Source organism: Vulpes vulpes, chromosome 4 (genome assembly GCF_048418805.1).
Source record: "Vulpes vulpes isolate BD-2025 chromosome 4, VulVul3, whole genome shotgun sequence".
Taxonomy (NCBI): Eukaryota; Metazoa; Chordata; class Mammalia; order Carnivora; family Canidae; genus Vulpes; species Vulpes vulpes.
Window position 1 is genome coordinate 1,014,536 of NC_132783.1, and position 16,548 is coordinate 1,031,083.

A 16,548-nucleotide genomic window follows, 5' to 3' on the forward strand; every position below is an offset into this window, starting at 1 on the left:
GTGAGTGTTCTTCTTGAGTATCAACACAGTTTAATAGAAATAAAAACAAAGTAATATGAGGTCTGATGGAGCCTGTCCTCAATGTTAAATATCAATCACAATGAAGAGTGGTACAACTCTTTTGGAAAGTATTTGGGTCAAATGTTCGTATTACTTGATCCAATAATCCAAGTTTGGGGATTACATAAGAAAATAGTAGTAGGGGGGAAAAGGTTTTAAAATCAAGAGTGATCTGGTTTCAAAATCTCAACTTACCATTTTTTAGTTGGGGTCCCTAATACCTATGTAAGTTACTTAACCTCTGTGTCTCAGTATCCTCATCTGTAGATTATAAATAAACACGTTTATTTTACATGGCTGATTTGAAGACTATATGAGTTAATATAGGACATTGGAAATACTCATTATGAATACCTCTTTTCTACCAAATATCAACGTAAGTGACAATAAATAGATAATTGGAGAAAATGTCAAACATAAATACTAAGTACAAAAACATATGACCAAAAGCGCAACTAACATGTTAAAAAAACTGACTTCAAAACTGATATAGTTATTTTCACAATGATTATAACTATATTAACACTGGAGTGTTATCTTTTTTAAAGCTTTTGCTCTTAAGATTACACGTTCCATCAGATACTAAGAGTGGCTCAAAGTCCAAATGCATGTTAACTACAAGTTATCTGTATGTTCCCAGTGTTCCCCACACATATCTTATTTCCCTTCTTGTTTTTCTGGGTGCCTTCTTCAAACAATTTCGGTCATAAATCATCAAAATAGTCTCTGACAGCTGTTCCACATATTCCAACTGTTCTTAAGCTGATTTTCATAAAAGTTTGTAGACACTCTACATATGTGGAGTAGAGAGACACTTGCATTTGTGTATGAATAATAAGTTCACTGTAGCACTATCTTTAGGATTTGGAAAAATGCAAACAATCTAAATACCTATCAATAAGGGAATGGCTAGGGACATCTGAGTGGCTCAGTGGTTGAGCGTCTCCCTTTGGCTCAGGTTGTGATCCTGGGGTCCTGGGATTGAGCTCCCCATCAGGCTCCCCATGGGGAGCTTGCTCTCACGATGTCTTTGCCTCTCTCTGTGTCTCTCATGAATAAATAAGTGAGGTCTTTAAAAAAAAATAAGGGCTAAATATACTATGGAACATTATGTAGAATTTTAAAGAATGAGTTGGATCTTTATGAATCTATCTGTGCGGATCTAACACAGAAAGATCTGAGATACTATTCAATTAAAGGAAAAAAAAAAGTGCCAGTAAGACTTTTAAAAATTGTTCTTGTTTAAAAAACAAATCATGTTAGGACATACTGCATTTTTTTTTTAAAGATTTTATTTTATTTATTTATTCATGAGAGACACAGAGAGAGAAAGGCAGAGACACAGGCAGAGGGAGAAGCAGGCTCCATGCAGGGAGCCCGACATGGAACTCGATCCCGAGACCCCGGATCACACTGAGCCAGGGGCAGACGCCAACCGCTGAGCCACCCAGGCGTCCCAATGCTGCATATTTTTAAAGTACAAATATGGATACAAAAAAAGATGCGGTTCAGAGAAGGAGTATATGTGAGCACATCTCCTTGGCTCTGTGGGCTCTGCTCCTAGGGGAATGATACCACCAGTGTAGAAAGAAACTATACCCTGTAGAACACAGGGCCGTAGGTCTAAGAGCAGAGTAGAAAATTCCACTTGGCTATGTTTCTTCATGATACCTAATCACCCATCAGCTTTTTCCTCTCCTCCCCATTTCTAGCTTCCCATCTCATAAGCCTTTACCCTTTACCTTATCCCAAATGTACTCAATCTCCTGATCATCCTAAAAAAACTTTAAGTCAGAAGTAACATGCCTTAGGAGCTGTTCACTCGACAAATATTTGAGTGCCCATTATATAACAACTACTTCGTTAAGTGCTGAAAACATAACAGTAGTTACAATTTCTGCTTTCAAATTGGTAAGAAAAGTTAGGAAATTTGTCAACAGTTACACAATTAATAAACAGCAGTACTGGTGTTTGCACTAAGCTCTGCTGGCATATAAATGTTATGCTTTTAGCTTCTCTTTAATTATATTCCAGTTCTGCTTCAATTTGATTTAACTTGCACATATCCAAATCCTTTCAGGCACAGGCATTGTAAGATGAGTTATTTTAGAGTTAACTACATTAATATTGTTCACCATGTATTGGTCACTACACGAATTTCACAGAACTTAACCTTGATATATTGTGTTAATTTCTTACTATTTAAAAGACATTTAGCTAGTTATAATTTATGCACTTTGAAATTTTCTTTCCTCTATTAGACCAGGAGCTTAAGAGCAATGATCTTTTTTTTTTTTTTTCCTTTTTAATCTTTAATCTTTGGATCCCCAGTACTTTGTTTTTTTTTTTTTTTTTTTGGATCCCCAGTACTTTGTACAGGGCTTGGCACTGAGAAGGAGTTCAAATTTGTTGAGTTAATGAAACCATTTCTTTCTAGAACTAAAAAACAGAATGCAACTTGAAAATCTTAACATTAAAATTGGCAATATTATAAAGGAGACAAAATAATAGATTTATTCTTAACTTGTATAGAATAAAACCAATTTTCACTTTTAGATGGTACCTTCATGACTAGATCTAGCCTCAAGTTTACCTTGTTCCACTGTTTTACAAATTGGAAAATTTTACATAAAAAACTGGCTTCTTTTGAAAAAAGAAACAATACTGAATTCAAACTTCTTTGTGGCAAGAAAAAAACTGGAGTTAAGGATCAGTTTTCTTTTTTAGAAGGTGCTTGTGTACCCCATTCCTTGTTATTTCAGTTGCATCTGGCCAATTTCATACTTTAATGTTACTTACCTGTTGCTGATATGGTATTTGCATTTTTTGAATTACAAAAAATAACAGTTCAAGCATGTAAGTGCTATGTGTAAGGAAACATATATTATGGTGAAGTAGAAGGTGGGAGTATGATAAAAACAAACATTATCCTGTTTGATTACATTTGCAATAGAAGAATAAATACTCCAGCTAAACTATGGGTCTTTCTTTCTTTCTTTCTTTTTCTTTCTTTCTTTCTTTCTCTCTCTCTCTCTCTCTTCCTTTCTTTTCTTTTTCTTTCTTTCTCTCTTTTTCTCTTTTTTTCTTTTCCCTCCCTCCCTCCTTCCCTCCTTCCTTCCTTCCTTCCTTCCTTCCTTCCTTCACTCCACACCCAGAATGGAGCCCAATGTGGGGCTTGAACTCACAACCCTGACATCACACCTGAGCTGGAGGCTCAACCACCCAGGTGCCCTGATATGAGTGTTTCTTAAAATTAAAAGTAAATGAACAGGGACACCTGGGTGGCTCAGTGGTTGAACATCTGTCTTCGGCTCAGGGCATGACCCCGGGGTTCCAGGATCGAGTCCCACATCGGGCTCCCTCCATGGAGCCTGCGTCTCTCTCTGCCTGACTTGGATTTTTTTCACCTTTTCCTCTGTTTTGTCTAGTGTTTAAAAAGACCCTTCTGGCTTTCCTTTTTTCCTTGTGCTCTTAAATTTACTGAATCAATTTAGCTGTAACTATTACTTTCGATTTCTTTTTGCTCATTCTGACTTCCACAGATATGTGAACATGCTTTATATATTGGAGAAAAATCTATATAAATGCTGTTCCTGCTGTATGGCCTCTATCTCTGTTACTTTTCAATGTATGGTGACCTCCTTGTCGTATTTAGTGATCTGTATTTTTGTTTTCATCTTCTTGATATCTTTGTATTCATAGTTCTAAAATTCTAGAAATCCTGTGACACCATGTTGTTAGGATTTTCTTCATATAGCCTATCGTTTTATTTTTCCTTTTCCCTGTATTCTTACCATTTTATCAATTCTTATGTGGTTAAATTTCCAAGTCTTTATGTAAAGTTTTCATTGTTCATTTACATTTTATTTATTTATTTATTTATTTATTTATTTATTTATTTATTTATTTTTTAAAGATTTTATTTATTCATGAGATAGAGAGGCAGAGACACCGGCAGAGGGAGAAGCAGACCCCATGCAGGGAGCCCGATGTGGGACTCGATCCCGGGACTCCGGTGTCACACCCTGGGCCAAAGGCAGGCACTAAACCACTGAGCCACCCAGGGATCCCCCGTAAATAGATTTTGAATAAATGAACAAGTGAATTAAAAAAAAAAACATGAAAATGCTGAGAATGATAAATGATATTGTTTATGCCCAGAAATATAACAATTAACTGAAAAACATCAAGGAGAGACATAAATATTACCAGAAAAGCTTAACTACTCCCAAAGTAATGACAGTTGGATTGACAGCAGACTCTATATCAGCAACAATAAATGCCAGCAAGCAATGTGGTATTATTTTCAAAATGCTAAGAGAAAATGACTACCAAATTAGAATTCTGTATCTTACCAAATCATCTACTGAAAAACAAGGAAGAAAAAGCATATTTTAAACAGACAAAGGCAGAATTTATTATCCAGGGATTCTGGTTGAAAGAGAAAGTAAAAGTATGTACTTAGCTTAAAAAAACAAAAAACCTCGACAGAAGAAAACAAGTTGCAAGGAACCATAATGACTAAGGAAATTAAATATATTGATAATCCAACCAACTCCTTACTGTACAGTAAGTGTATACATATATATATTTTTTGAATTAAAAAAAGCCGAACTAAAAATGGACTTTGAATTACTAGGATGCCTGTCAAACCTATATAGTAAGGCAAATAATTCATTCCCATTAATTTGGAGAATATGTATTTGATTCTATGATTTCAGTTTTAAACAACTAAGTTTTTCATTACTCACAAAATACCGCAACATAGCTCCTCCTCCCAAATCTACAAAACCATCTATAGTGTCATGAAGAAGTACCTGCAAAGAGCTTGGGTCATGCTTGCATCTTTTACATTTGGATCCGTAGTTAGGCTCCTGATGAGAACCGTAATCATCTGAAGAGGAATATGCTGCACGAGGCTTGCCAGTGCTACAGAAGGTTCAAATGATGTATCTGTTTTTTTAATTAAAAACAAAAAGGAATATGGCAAGAAAGTTGAAGTGAATTATTTAGAAAGAAACAATAATTTACAAAAAGAAAAAAAAAGTACTTGCAGCAACAGTTGGGTAGACTCTAACATACAAGCAACATTAAATTGCAGAAATGAGTTGAAGGGTGGGTAGCAATGATGGTTCATTATAGAGAACACTGCTGGAATATGAAAGCTGTTGTTCACTCTCACTGTATTTAGTCCATAAACGACTTTATTTTCTTGCATTATTTAATATTAAGTCACTGTTGTGTTAAAATACTCATTTGTAAGTCAGTAGTTAGAAAGCACATTCAAGGTATCCTATAAATCCCCACTTCAGACCTTCCATAGTAACTGATGACTAGTAATTACAGTAGCAGCACATTGCTCTAAGGCTCCCTCAAAAATCTCTGAAAGAAGTAGAAATTAAGGTTAATTTTGAGGGAACTTTTCTTAAACTATATAATCATCAAGCAAACTCAAGGCAAGCACCTTTACTGCTACTGCTGAAAAAGTTCTGGGGGAATCTAAAGTTCGAGCAACACAGGGAACACAAGAAAAATCACAATTTAAAACCCCGTCAGATGTGAGGACACACGGCTGGTGGATCTTCCTACACACACTGGGCGCAGCAGACCGCACAGCGCTTGCCCCCAGCCCTACTCCTGGCTCCCAAGGTCAGGACCCGCTCGCAGATCTAGCTCCAGACGGCCGCGGGCGACGGTCACCAGGCGGAGCAGGCGCAGCTCTGGGCGTTTCTCCGCCTCCACGCCCACAGCTCGGGGTCCAGCAGGCACCGGGGTGCAGGTCGGAGTCCTCCGCACATCCCGAGGGGCGGCCGCCGGGCGAGGTCGTACCCCAGCCGTCACCGCCCCGTCACCCCCGCCCGTGTCCCCCCTGCACCCCGCGTCCCCCCCGGCGGCGGAGGGCGGACGGGCGGCCAGACGGGCGGCCAGGGTCCTCGGGGCCTACGCGCTCTGCTGCGCGGCACCAAGCCGCTTACTGCTGCCGTTGCTCGCGGCTGCGGGCCCCCGACGGGGTGACGCGCTAACACCGTGCTCCCTACGGTGCACGGGGCGGCCGACGGGGTGAGGGTGCTAACACCGTGCTCCCTAAGGTGCTTCAGGGCGGCCCACGGGATGACGCACTAACATCCGTGCTCCCTAAGGTGCACGGGGCGCCCGACGGGGTGAGGGTGCTAACACCGTGCTCCCTATGGAGCTTCAGGGCAGCCGACGGGGTGAAGGTGCTAACATCCGTGCTCCGCAAGGCCTTGGGCCACCCCGACGGGGTGACGGCCCTAACATCCGTGCTCCCCAAGGAGCTTCAGGGCAGCTGACGGGGTGAAGGTGCGAACATCCGTGCTCCCCAAGGCCTCGGGCCACCCCGACGGGGTGACGACCCTAACATCCGAGCTCCCCAAGGCGCTTCAGCACAGCCAACGGGGTGAGGGCACGAACATCCATGCTCCCTAAGGCTCACTGAGCGCCAGACGGGGTGACTGCCCTAACCCCGCGCTCCCCAAGGCCTCGGGCCACCCTGACGGGGTGAGGGCCGGAACACGTCGCTCCCCAAGGCGCCTCGGGCCGCCCGGACGGGGTCAGGGCCCTAACCCCGCGCTCCCCAAGGCCTCGGGCCGCCCCGACGGGGTGAGGACCCTAACCCCGCGCTCCCCAAGGCCTCGGGCTGCCCCGATGGGGTCAGGGCCCTAACCCCGCGCTCCCCAAGGCCTCGGGCGCCCCGACGGGGTGAGGGCCGGAACACCGCGCTCCCCAAGGCCTCGGGCCGCCCCGACGGGGTGAGGACCCTAACCCCGCGCTCCCCAAGGCCTCGGGCTGCCCCGATGGGGTCAGGGCCCTAACCCCGCGCTCCCCAAGGCCTCGGGCGCCCCGACGGGGTGAGGGCCGGAACACCGCGCTCCCCAAGGCCTCGGGCCGCCCCGACGGGGTGAGGACCCTAACCCCGCGCTCCCCAAGGCCTCGGGCTGCCCCGATGGGGTCAGGGCCCTAACCCCGCGCTCCCCAAGGCCTCGGGCGCCCCGACGGGGTGAGGGCCGGAACACCGCGCTCCCCAAGGCACCTCGGGCCGCCCCGACGGGGTGAGGACCCTAACCCCGCGCTCCCCAAGGCACCTCGGGCCGCCCCGACGGGGTGACGGCACTAACCCCTCGCTCCCCAAGGCGCCTCGGGCCGCCCCAACGGGGTGAGGGCCCTAACTCCGTGCTCCCCAAGGCACCTCGGGCCGCCCCGACGGGGTGACGGCGCTAACCCCGCGCTCCCCAAGGCCTCGGGCCGCCCCGACGGGGTGAGGACCCTAACCCCGCGCTCCCCAAGGCCTCGGGCCGCCCCGACGGGGTGAGGGCCCTAACCCCGCGCTCCCCAAGGCCTCGGGCTGCCCCGACGGGGTGAGGGCCCTAACCCCGCGCTCCCCAAGGCCTCGGGCCGAGCAGCCCCACGCGCAGCCCGGGACGGCGCCTACCTGTGGCCGACAGGCTGGCGAAGACCTCCTGCAGGGAGGGCAGCAGCGCGCTGGGCTCGGCCTTCCAGATGCTCTGCAGCAGGCCGCCCACCCGCGTCACCTGGGACACGTACTCGCGCAGCTCCCGCTCCTGCGTGGACGCGCACTGGAAGTGGCCCATGGTCCGCACCAGCTGCTGGCAGAAGGCGACGGCCGGCTGCCCCCGCGGGATGCACTGCGCGAAGTCGCCCAGCAGGTCGCTGAGGCGGGCGCACAACGGCGGCCCCGGCCGCTCGCACAGCATCCGCGGCACCTCGAGCCGCAGCAGCCCGAACAGGTCCAGCACCGACGGGCAGCTCCTGAGCAGCCGCAGGCCGTTGTGGATGTAGTCCAGGATGGCCACGTCCTGCCCGCCCAGCGAGCCGTAGCCCTGCCGCAGCAGCCCCTGCACGAACGGCCGGCTGAAGAAGGCCTCGAACTCCGGCCGGTGGTAGCGCGCGTAGGCCTCCAGCACCTGGCGGCCCACCTGCCGCCGGAACGGGTCGGGGCCCTCCAGGATGAGCCGCGTGGTCAGCCCGAACATGGCCGCGCACTGCGCGCCGTCCAGCCACAGCTCGGCCGACTCCACCACCTTGCGCACGATCACGCGCTTCAGGGGCAGCGGGTGCGAGGAGCTCACCAGCCCCTCCAGGATCTTGTCCATGGTCGCGGGGCGCGGGGGCCCGCGGGCGGCGGCGCAGGCGCGGCCGGAGCGCGGCGGCAGCGGGACGGGGCACCGCCGCCGCCGCCTCAGCAGCCGCATCGAGCGGCCGGCGGGGCCCGGCGACCTGGGGCTCCGCCGCCGCCCCGCGCCCGCGCCCCCCTCAGCATCGGCGCCGACGGCACGCCCAGGAGGACCCCGGCGGCGGCCGGCCGGGCCCGAGCGCGCCGCAGGCGGAGGACGCGCCCGGCGTCGCGGGCGGACGGGGCGGCCGAGCGCAGCGGCCGCAGGACCCAACCGGCCTCCGCCGAGTCACCAGCCGCTGTCACCGAAGCGGCCGGGTCAGCCCCGGAGACGACGGGCGGGCGGACGCCCGTGACCCGGATCCAGACGTCCGCGACCCGGAAGTGAGGGACGGAGGCCGCTCGAGAGCCCCGCCCCCCGGGCCCCGGCCCCCGAGCCCGCCTCCTCCCTCCGCGCTCCTCCTCCCGGGGTACCCACCCCGCCCCGCCCCGCCCAGGTTACACCAGGCCCCGCCCCTCCGGGCTAGGCCCCGCCCCTCCGGGCTAGGCCCCGCCCCCTCCGGCTCGGCCCCGCCCCGCCCGCCTCTGCTCCACCGCGCAGCCGCGGCCGCTTCCAATGGAGTCGCGCGGCGCCGCCCGCGTCACCGGGGTCGCGTGTGGGGTCACAGGGGCCCCGGGCTCGCGTCCTCCGGCCGCCGCGGGTCCGTCAGGTCAGCTGACTCCGGGGCCCGGAGGTGCCGAAGTTCCGGAAGCGGGAGACGAGCGTCGGGGGAGGGGCGCAAGCGGCGTGCGGGCGGGCAGAGCGGAGCTGGGGGCCTGGCGGGCCTGGGGACGCCGCTCGGCGGTGCGCCCGCGGGAGCCTGGGGCTCGGGCCGCTCGGGCGGGTCAGGTCTCGGAGCCGGGGCCCGGGCGGGAGGGCGACGGGGGCGGGCGGGGGCGCTCCGGGCTGCCGCCTCGTCTCGGTGCCCCGCGGTCCCTGCCCGCCCGCCTGCCGGGCGTCCGCCGCCTCCTGTCCCCGCCGGGCGTGAGCGGGGGTCGCGGCCGCCGGAAGCGCGGGATGCGCGGCGGCGGTTAGCGACCCGGCGGGTGTGCTCAGGCCCGGCGCGGGGGCGCGCGGGCTCGACGGACCGCGGTGGCGGGTGAACCGACCCGCAGACCCGCAGACCCGGCTCCCTGACGCCGCCGCGCCCCCGGTGCTACGCGGCGGCGTCTGGGGCGCGTCTCTGAGGGAGTCTCTGGGGGCGTCTCTGAGGGAATCTCGGGGCGTCTCTGAGGGAGTCGCTGGGGGTGTCTCTGAAGGAATCTCTGGGGACGTCTCTGAGGGAATCTCGGGGCGTCTCTGAGGGAGACTCTGGGGGTGTCTCTGAAGGAATCTCTGGGGACGTCTCTGAGGGAATCTCGGGGCGTCTCTGAGGGAGTGAGAAGTCTGGGGGCGTTTCGGGCGTCTCTGGAGGCGTCTCTGACAGAGTCTGTGGGGGCGTCTCTGGAGGCGTCTCTGACAGAGTCTGTGGGGGCGTCTCTGGAGGCGTCTCTGGGGGAGTCTCCAGCGTCCCTGAGGGCGTCCCTGAGGGCGGTGCGGTGGACAGCCGCAGTCGTCGCGCTGGTTCTTTCAAGTCCCTTCCAAACATTTACACTGAGAGGGCGGACTTTAACCAGAGGCCTGTAAATTGGGAAAAAAGTTGCGTGATTACAGCCCCGTGGAGGTTTGGCCAGGATAGTTGTGAAATTAGGCGTAAATGGCCCGTGATAATGATAAAACTGAGATGGTTTGAGAGAGAATAGATAGAAACATTTTCCAAGAGAAAAATGAGCCAGGGCAGCCCGGGGGGCTCAGCGGTTGAGCGCTGCCTTCGGCCCAGGGCGTGATCCTGGAGTCTCGGGATCGAGTCCCGCATCAGGTCACCGCATGGAGCCTGCTTCTCCCCCTGCCTGGGTCTCTGCCTCTCCCTCTCTGTGTCTCTCATGAATAAATACGTAAAATCTTTTTTTAAAAAAAGAACATTGTAAGGGGTTTACTTTGCTACATACTGTTTTGCTTCTGCCGATTGACACAGTGAGCACCCGGATGTGTTCAACATGGAGCTGAGCAGAGGAAGCTTGAGACCGAGTTTTGCGGCAAGAAATTGGAGGCAAAAGAGAAAAAAGGCATTTGGTGGCTCTAAAAGACATCATGCCGGAGCACAGGGATAGCTCTGGAACTTTTCACATAGTAAAACTACAGAGAAAAGTTGGACTTTTCCTGGGACTGGTGTCCCACCGGAAGACGATGCTGTAGAAAGTACCGAGGAGGAATGAATGGTGGGACCGGGGTTGAGGGGCCGGAGATTGGGAAGATCTCTGAAGGTTGCTGAGTAACAGCAGTAGGGTAACTGCTCTGAGACGGGCAGGACGAAGATCTTGGTTAGTTAAAAGCCTAACACGTTACTTTCAATCAATAATATTTCTTTCTGTTAATATTATGTCTTGAGAAATTCAGTGTTGTAAGATGTCTGAGAGAACGTGGTGCAAGTTGTTCTCAGTCTGCGTGATACACATAGTGTAGCTTCCAAAGCACCATGACTCAGTATTCTTAAAGTACTTCTTGAGTGATAGATGCCTGAATTAAAACATTTCCTACTTTCTATGCTAAAATACTCAAAGCATGTTTTCCGATTTTGCCATTGGTACAAAAATGTGCACAATATGCTCTTCTGTTACAAGATTTCATTTGAAAGTGCGTAACTTTACATAATTGATGTTGTGCCACAACTAAAAGTCACATACAGTACCATGTTCTTGTTCAATATCTTAAAATATTTTCGGAAGTCTATGGAGAGGTTTTGTTAAAGTGTGTTATGCCACTAATCATTGAATTAATAGGTGCTATTGCTATAGGCTTTAAAATTTTGTAAAAAAATTTCCCCTAAGACCCTAGTCATGAATTAAATGGTTTTATAAATATCTAGAAGTGGGATCTAAGTGATGGGGGTGAAAAGGAAAAAACTCATGATAGGGAATTATAATTTATTAAATACCCTCTATTTACCTGGGTCTCAATATAGTTATATATAGTTATCTCAATATAGTTATAGTTATCCTTAGTTCTCAAAACAGACTTTGGAAGTAGACATTAGTGACTATGTTTTATAGATAAGGTGATGGAAGCATGACAGGTTAAGTAAATAGCTGTCAGGTGAAAAATATGCGTTTGTGATAGGCAGAGAGGAAAGAGTTGGCCAACTGCATAGCATCACGATGAAGTTCTCTTTCCGCAGGAGATCGTTCCTGGGATATTTATATCTCCCTCTAGAATCAAAAGCAAACTCATTGTGGAGATTAGAAAAACCTGTGATTAATCATCTTGTGAATAATTACTAATAATCACTTTATGCCGTTTATGTTCATGTACTTTTTTTTAAAGATTTTATTTATTCATGAGAGACAGAGAGAGAGAGAGAGGCAGAGACACGGGCAGAGGGAGAAGCAGGCTCCATGCAGGGAGCCTGATGTGGGACTTGCTCCCAGGACCTGGGGGTCACCTCCTGGACCAAAGGCAGATGCTCAACCACTGAAACACCCGGGTGCCACCATAAGAGACTTTGAAAGGAAGTAAGTAGGGTTTCTGGAGGGCAGATGGGTGGTGGATGGGGTAACTGGGTGATGGACATTAAGGAGGATACATGATGTAATGAGCACTGAGTGTTTTATAGAAGACTGATGATGAATCACTGACTCTACCTCTGAAACTAGTAATACATGTTAATTAATTGAATTTAAATTAAAAAAGGGATGAGAAGATTAAAAAAAAGTCACTTCCTCACAGAGTCAGTTCTAGATGATGTACTGTTCTATTGTGTTACTCTTGTTTTTTTCTTTATAGTACTTAACCATAGTTAAGAATTGTTATTTAATTACAGGGAGATGGTCTGAGGAAGTGTGAGGTGGGTTAGTAGGATGCCTCCTAGAAAGGATAGTAACTTGCATTGTGATTCCTGGGGCAGAACGCTGTCTCCAGCTGAGTCTACCATATATAAGAGAGTGTTAATGCCTATTTGATGGCACTGATATGAAGACAATTTGATTGCAGTCCTTATCTTTCCTTTAGAATCTAAGCTCCATGACATGGTCAAGAAACCCTAATTTTCTTGGTAACCTCCATATCTAGTAGTTAGAACAGTATCTGGCACAAAGTAAACAATCTATTAATTTATCAAACAAATGAGATTTTTGTAATTTGTTTTAACTAAATGAAGAAATTATTTTAAAAATTCCAAGAAGTCAACAAAATAACTTCTAGAAAACTGAGTTCAGCAAGGTCTCAGGATACAAAATAATAGACAAAAATCGATTATACTTTAATATACTAGCAATGAACACATGGAAACCAAAATAAAAAATGTAATACTATTTACAATCACAACAAAACAATCTTAGGTATAAACATAGGTAGGACTTGTAGTGAAATCGACAAAACACAGATGAAAGAAATCAGAGAAAATATAAATATATGAAGATACATATTGTGTTCATGGATTGGAAAACCCATAGTAAAGATATTAATTATTCCCAAACTGCATGTCAGAAACAGTTTCTCTCATAATCTCAGCAAAGTTTTTTGTTTGTTTGTTTTTGTAGATACATGAGTATTCTAAAATTTATATGGAAAGGCAAACTGGAATATTAAAAAGAAATTGGTAGAATCACTCTACTCAAATTTAATAACTTATATGTTACAGTAATCAACACAATGCGGTGCTGGCAGAGGGATAGACACATAGATCAGTGGAACTGGTTAGACTACCCAGAAACAGACACAAGTATGCTCAATTGGATTTTGGCAAAGATGCAAAAGCCATTCAATGGAGAAAGGATAGAGTTGTCCATGAACGGTGCTGGAGCAATTGGATATTTATAGACAAAGAAAAAAACCTTGACTTAAACCTCACACCTTATACAAAATTAACTCAAAATGGATCATAGATTTAAATGTAAAACATAAAATCATAACAATTTTAGAAGATATAGGAAAAAATATTTGGGATCTAAGGCTTGGCAAGAGTACTTTGACCTGATACTAAAAGCAAATCAATAAATTGGGCTTCATCAAAATTAAAAACTTCAGCAATGAAGGACCCATTTAAGAAAAGAAAAGCTACAGACTGGAAGTATTTGTAAACCACATATCTGACAAAAAACTTAGACCTAGAATAAAGAACTCTCAGGATTCAACAGTAAAAGGCTTTTAAGTATCCAGTGACACTATCAAGAGAATGGCAAGACTAAATGTGGAACGAGAAAATATTTGCAAAGCTTGCGTCTGATAAGTGATTAAAATCCAGAATATATAAAGAACTACAAACTCAAAAATAACCCAATTCAAAAATGGGCAAAGGAGGGGCACCTGGGTGGGTCAGTGGGTTACAAGTCTCAGGGGTCCTGAGATCAAGCCCGTGTAGGCCTTCCTGCTCTGCAGGGAGTCTGCTTCTCCCTCTTCCTCTGCCCCTCCCCCCGCTTGTGTTTTTTTTTTTTTTTTCTTTCTCTCTCAAATAAAAAAATATGGGCAAAGGATGTGAATAGATATGCCTGCAAAGAAGATCATGGATATACAAATGGCCAGTAAGCACAGGAGAAGATGCTGAACATCACTAGCCAGTAGGGAGCTGCAAGTCAAAACTGCAATGAGATACCACTTTATACCCATTAGGATGGCTATTATTTAAAAAGAGGAAGATAACCAGAGTTGGTGAGGATATGTAGAAATTGTGCATTGCTAATGAGAATGTAAAATGACGTAGCTGCTTTGGAAACAATTTGATGACTGTTCAAGTTAAACATAGAATTATGATGTGATCAATCTAGCAATTCCACTTTTAGGTATACGCCCCAAAGAATTGAAAACAGAGACTCAGATACTTGATCACCAGTGTTTATAGCAGCATTATTCATAATATCCAAAAGGTGGAAAGCTCAAATATACATTAATATATGAGTGCATAAACAAAATAAGGCATATCTAGATAAAAATATTATTCAGCCTTTAAAAGGAGTGAAATATTACAACATGGATCAACCTTGAAAATACTATGCTAAGTGAAATAAGCCAGACACCAAAGAATAAAAATTAAACGATAGGAGGTACCGAGAAAAGTCAAATTCAAAGACGGTTGAATAGAAGTTACCAGAGGTTAGGGGAAAGAGGAACTTGGAAGTTACTGTTTAATGGGTGGGTACAGGATTTCCGTTTGGGAGGATAAAAGTGTTTGGAATTGGGCAGTGGTGGTGATTTCACAACATTATGAATGTACTTCATGTCGAAGTATACACTTAAATGATAAATTTTATGTATGTTTTACCACAGTAAAAAGTTTTTAGAAAATGGGGAATAAAAAAATTAATCCAATTAAAAAGCAAAAGGAAAAAAAATAAGCAAAAAGCATGAATACATTTCACTGAAGAGTGTATATACAGATGGCAAATAAGCAGAAGCAAAGAGGTCCAACAGCAGTCGTCACTGGAGAAATACAAATTAAGACCACGAGGTATCACTACACACCTACTAGGACAGTGAAAATAAAAAAATAGTGACTACACTAATGCTGGCAAGGATGCAGAGACTGGATCTCTTACACATGCTGGTAGGAATGCAAAATCATCCAGCTACTCTGGAAAATTATTTAGCAGTTTCCTAGAAATTAAATACGCAACTACTTTGTGACTGAGCCGTAAAACTGGGTTTTTATTGCAGAGAAATGAGAACTGTGTTCATACAAAAACTTCTACACAAATGTTCCTACAAACATAGTATTCGTAATAGACAACAACTAGAAACAACCACAGTGTTTGTCAGTAGGTGTATGACTAATCAAATTGTAGTACATCCAGACTGGAATACTAATCAAAATAAAAAGGAACAAACTCTTGATAGACATCACTTGGATGGGTCTTAAGGACATTATGTTAAGTGACAAAAGCCAATCTCAAAGGTTCTATATAATGTGATTCTCTCTATATATATAAACATTCTCAAAATGAAAAAATTGTGATGAACAGACTAGCGGTTGCTAGAAGTTAGGGATGGTGGGGTTGGGGAAGAGGAGGGTGGGTACGACTCCAAAGGGATGGCATGAGGGTGATTTTTGTGGTGATGAAATAGTTTTATAGTTTATTAGTGTGTTTCACACTAATAGAAACAGAACCACGTGCGGTTTATTATAAGGAATTAGCTCACATAGTTACGGAAACTGAGAAGCACTAGCATCTACAGCCGGTAATCCAGGGTTCCAGGAGAGTCCACGCTATAGTTCTAGTCTTGAGTCTGAAGGCAGGCGGAGACAATGAATTCTCTCTTATTCTGCCTTTTTCTTCTATTCAGGCTTTTATTGGATTGGGTGAGGCTCACCCACACTCGGTGGAGCAATTTGCTTTACACAGTTAAGTGAATCGAATATTAATTTCATCCAGAAATGTCTTTACAGACACACCAGAGAATACTATTTAATCAAATATCTGGGCACTCGGTGGCTCAGTCAAGGTGATACAAATTAACTACACAGGTCTAGCCCTTGTGAATTTGGAACCCACTCTTTAAGGAGATCCTTAAACCATATGTAATCTCCAAATAAGGAAAATGATAATTTTACCAGAGATCCTGAAACGCCGTTTCCCTGCTTCCCCAGAAGAGGAGGTAAAGTTCTTGAATGATGCTTTCTCTTCTTTTTATCCTGTAATTTAAATACCAAATAGTGGGGCGCCTGGGCGGCTCAGTGGTTGAGCATCCGCCTTTAGCCCAGAGAGTGATCCTGGGGTCCCGGGATTGAGTCCCGCGTCGGGCTCTCTGTGCGGAACCTGCTTCTCCCTCTGCCTGTGTCTCTGCCTCTCCTCTCTGTGTCTCTCATGGATAAATAGACACAATCTTTTAAATAAATAAATGCCAAATAGTGTCAAATTAACAATTTTTTAATCAACAATACTTGCACCATCTTATGTTACATAAGGGAATAAGAGGAAAGAAAAAAATATCTGCTGCATGTATTAATATATATGCTAAGCAAATACTGTTGTACATACCATGCAAGCATATTACACACACAAATGTAACAAAATCAGGAAAAAGTACTTATAATTAATAGTCCTCATTTCTGTAACTGGTCACGTGGTTATAGCTGGTAATACTTCAATGCCTTAAAGTATTTCTGATATTCTAGACAGAGCATATTCCTTATTTCTAGTGTAGACTAGCAGTCTGATTTCTCCCTGATGTCAGGATCAGTCAGCAGAGCCAGCACAGCATCTATTTTCTTCACCTGTTGATTCACAGATAGGAGTTGTCCGATGTGGCCTGGTGGCATTCCTAACTC

At 46.6% G+C, this 16,548-nt stretch overlaps 1 protein-coding gene across 1 annotated transcript in view; it reads right to left on the minus strand.

Annotated features, from left to right (window-relative positions):
• The window catches only part of USP38 (ubiquitin specific peptidase 38), a 29,667-nt gene extending 21,183 nt beyond the window's left edge, over nucleotides 1-8,484 (minus strand). Inside the window, exons 1-2 of the mRNA XM_025988304.2 lie at nucleotides 7,511-8,484; nucleotides 4,878-5,013 (exon numbers count right to left, since the gene is read on the minus strand). Of these exons, the coding sequence (XP_025844089.2) occupies nucleotides 4,878-5,013; nucleotides 7,511-8,291 (917 nt within the window). The 5' untranslated portion in view covers nucleotides 8,292-8,484. The remainder of the gene's footprint in view (nucleotides 1-4,877; nucleotides 5,014-7,510) is intronic.
• Between the last annotated feature and the right edge of the window lie 8,064 nt (nucleotides 8,485-16,548).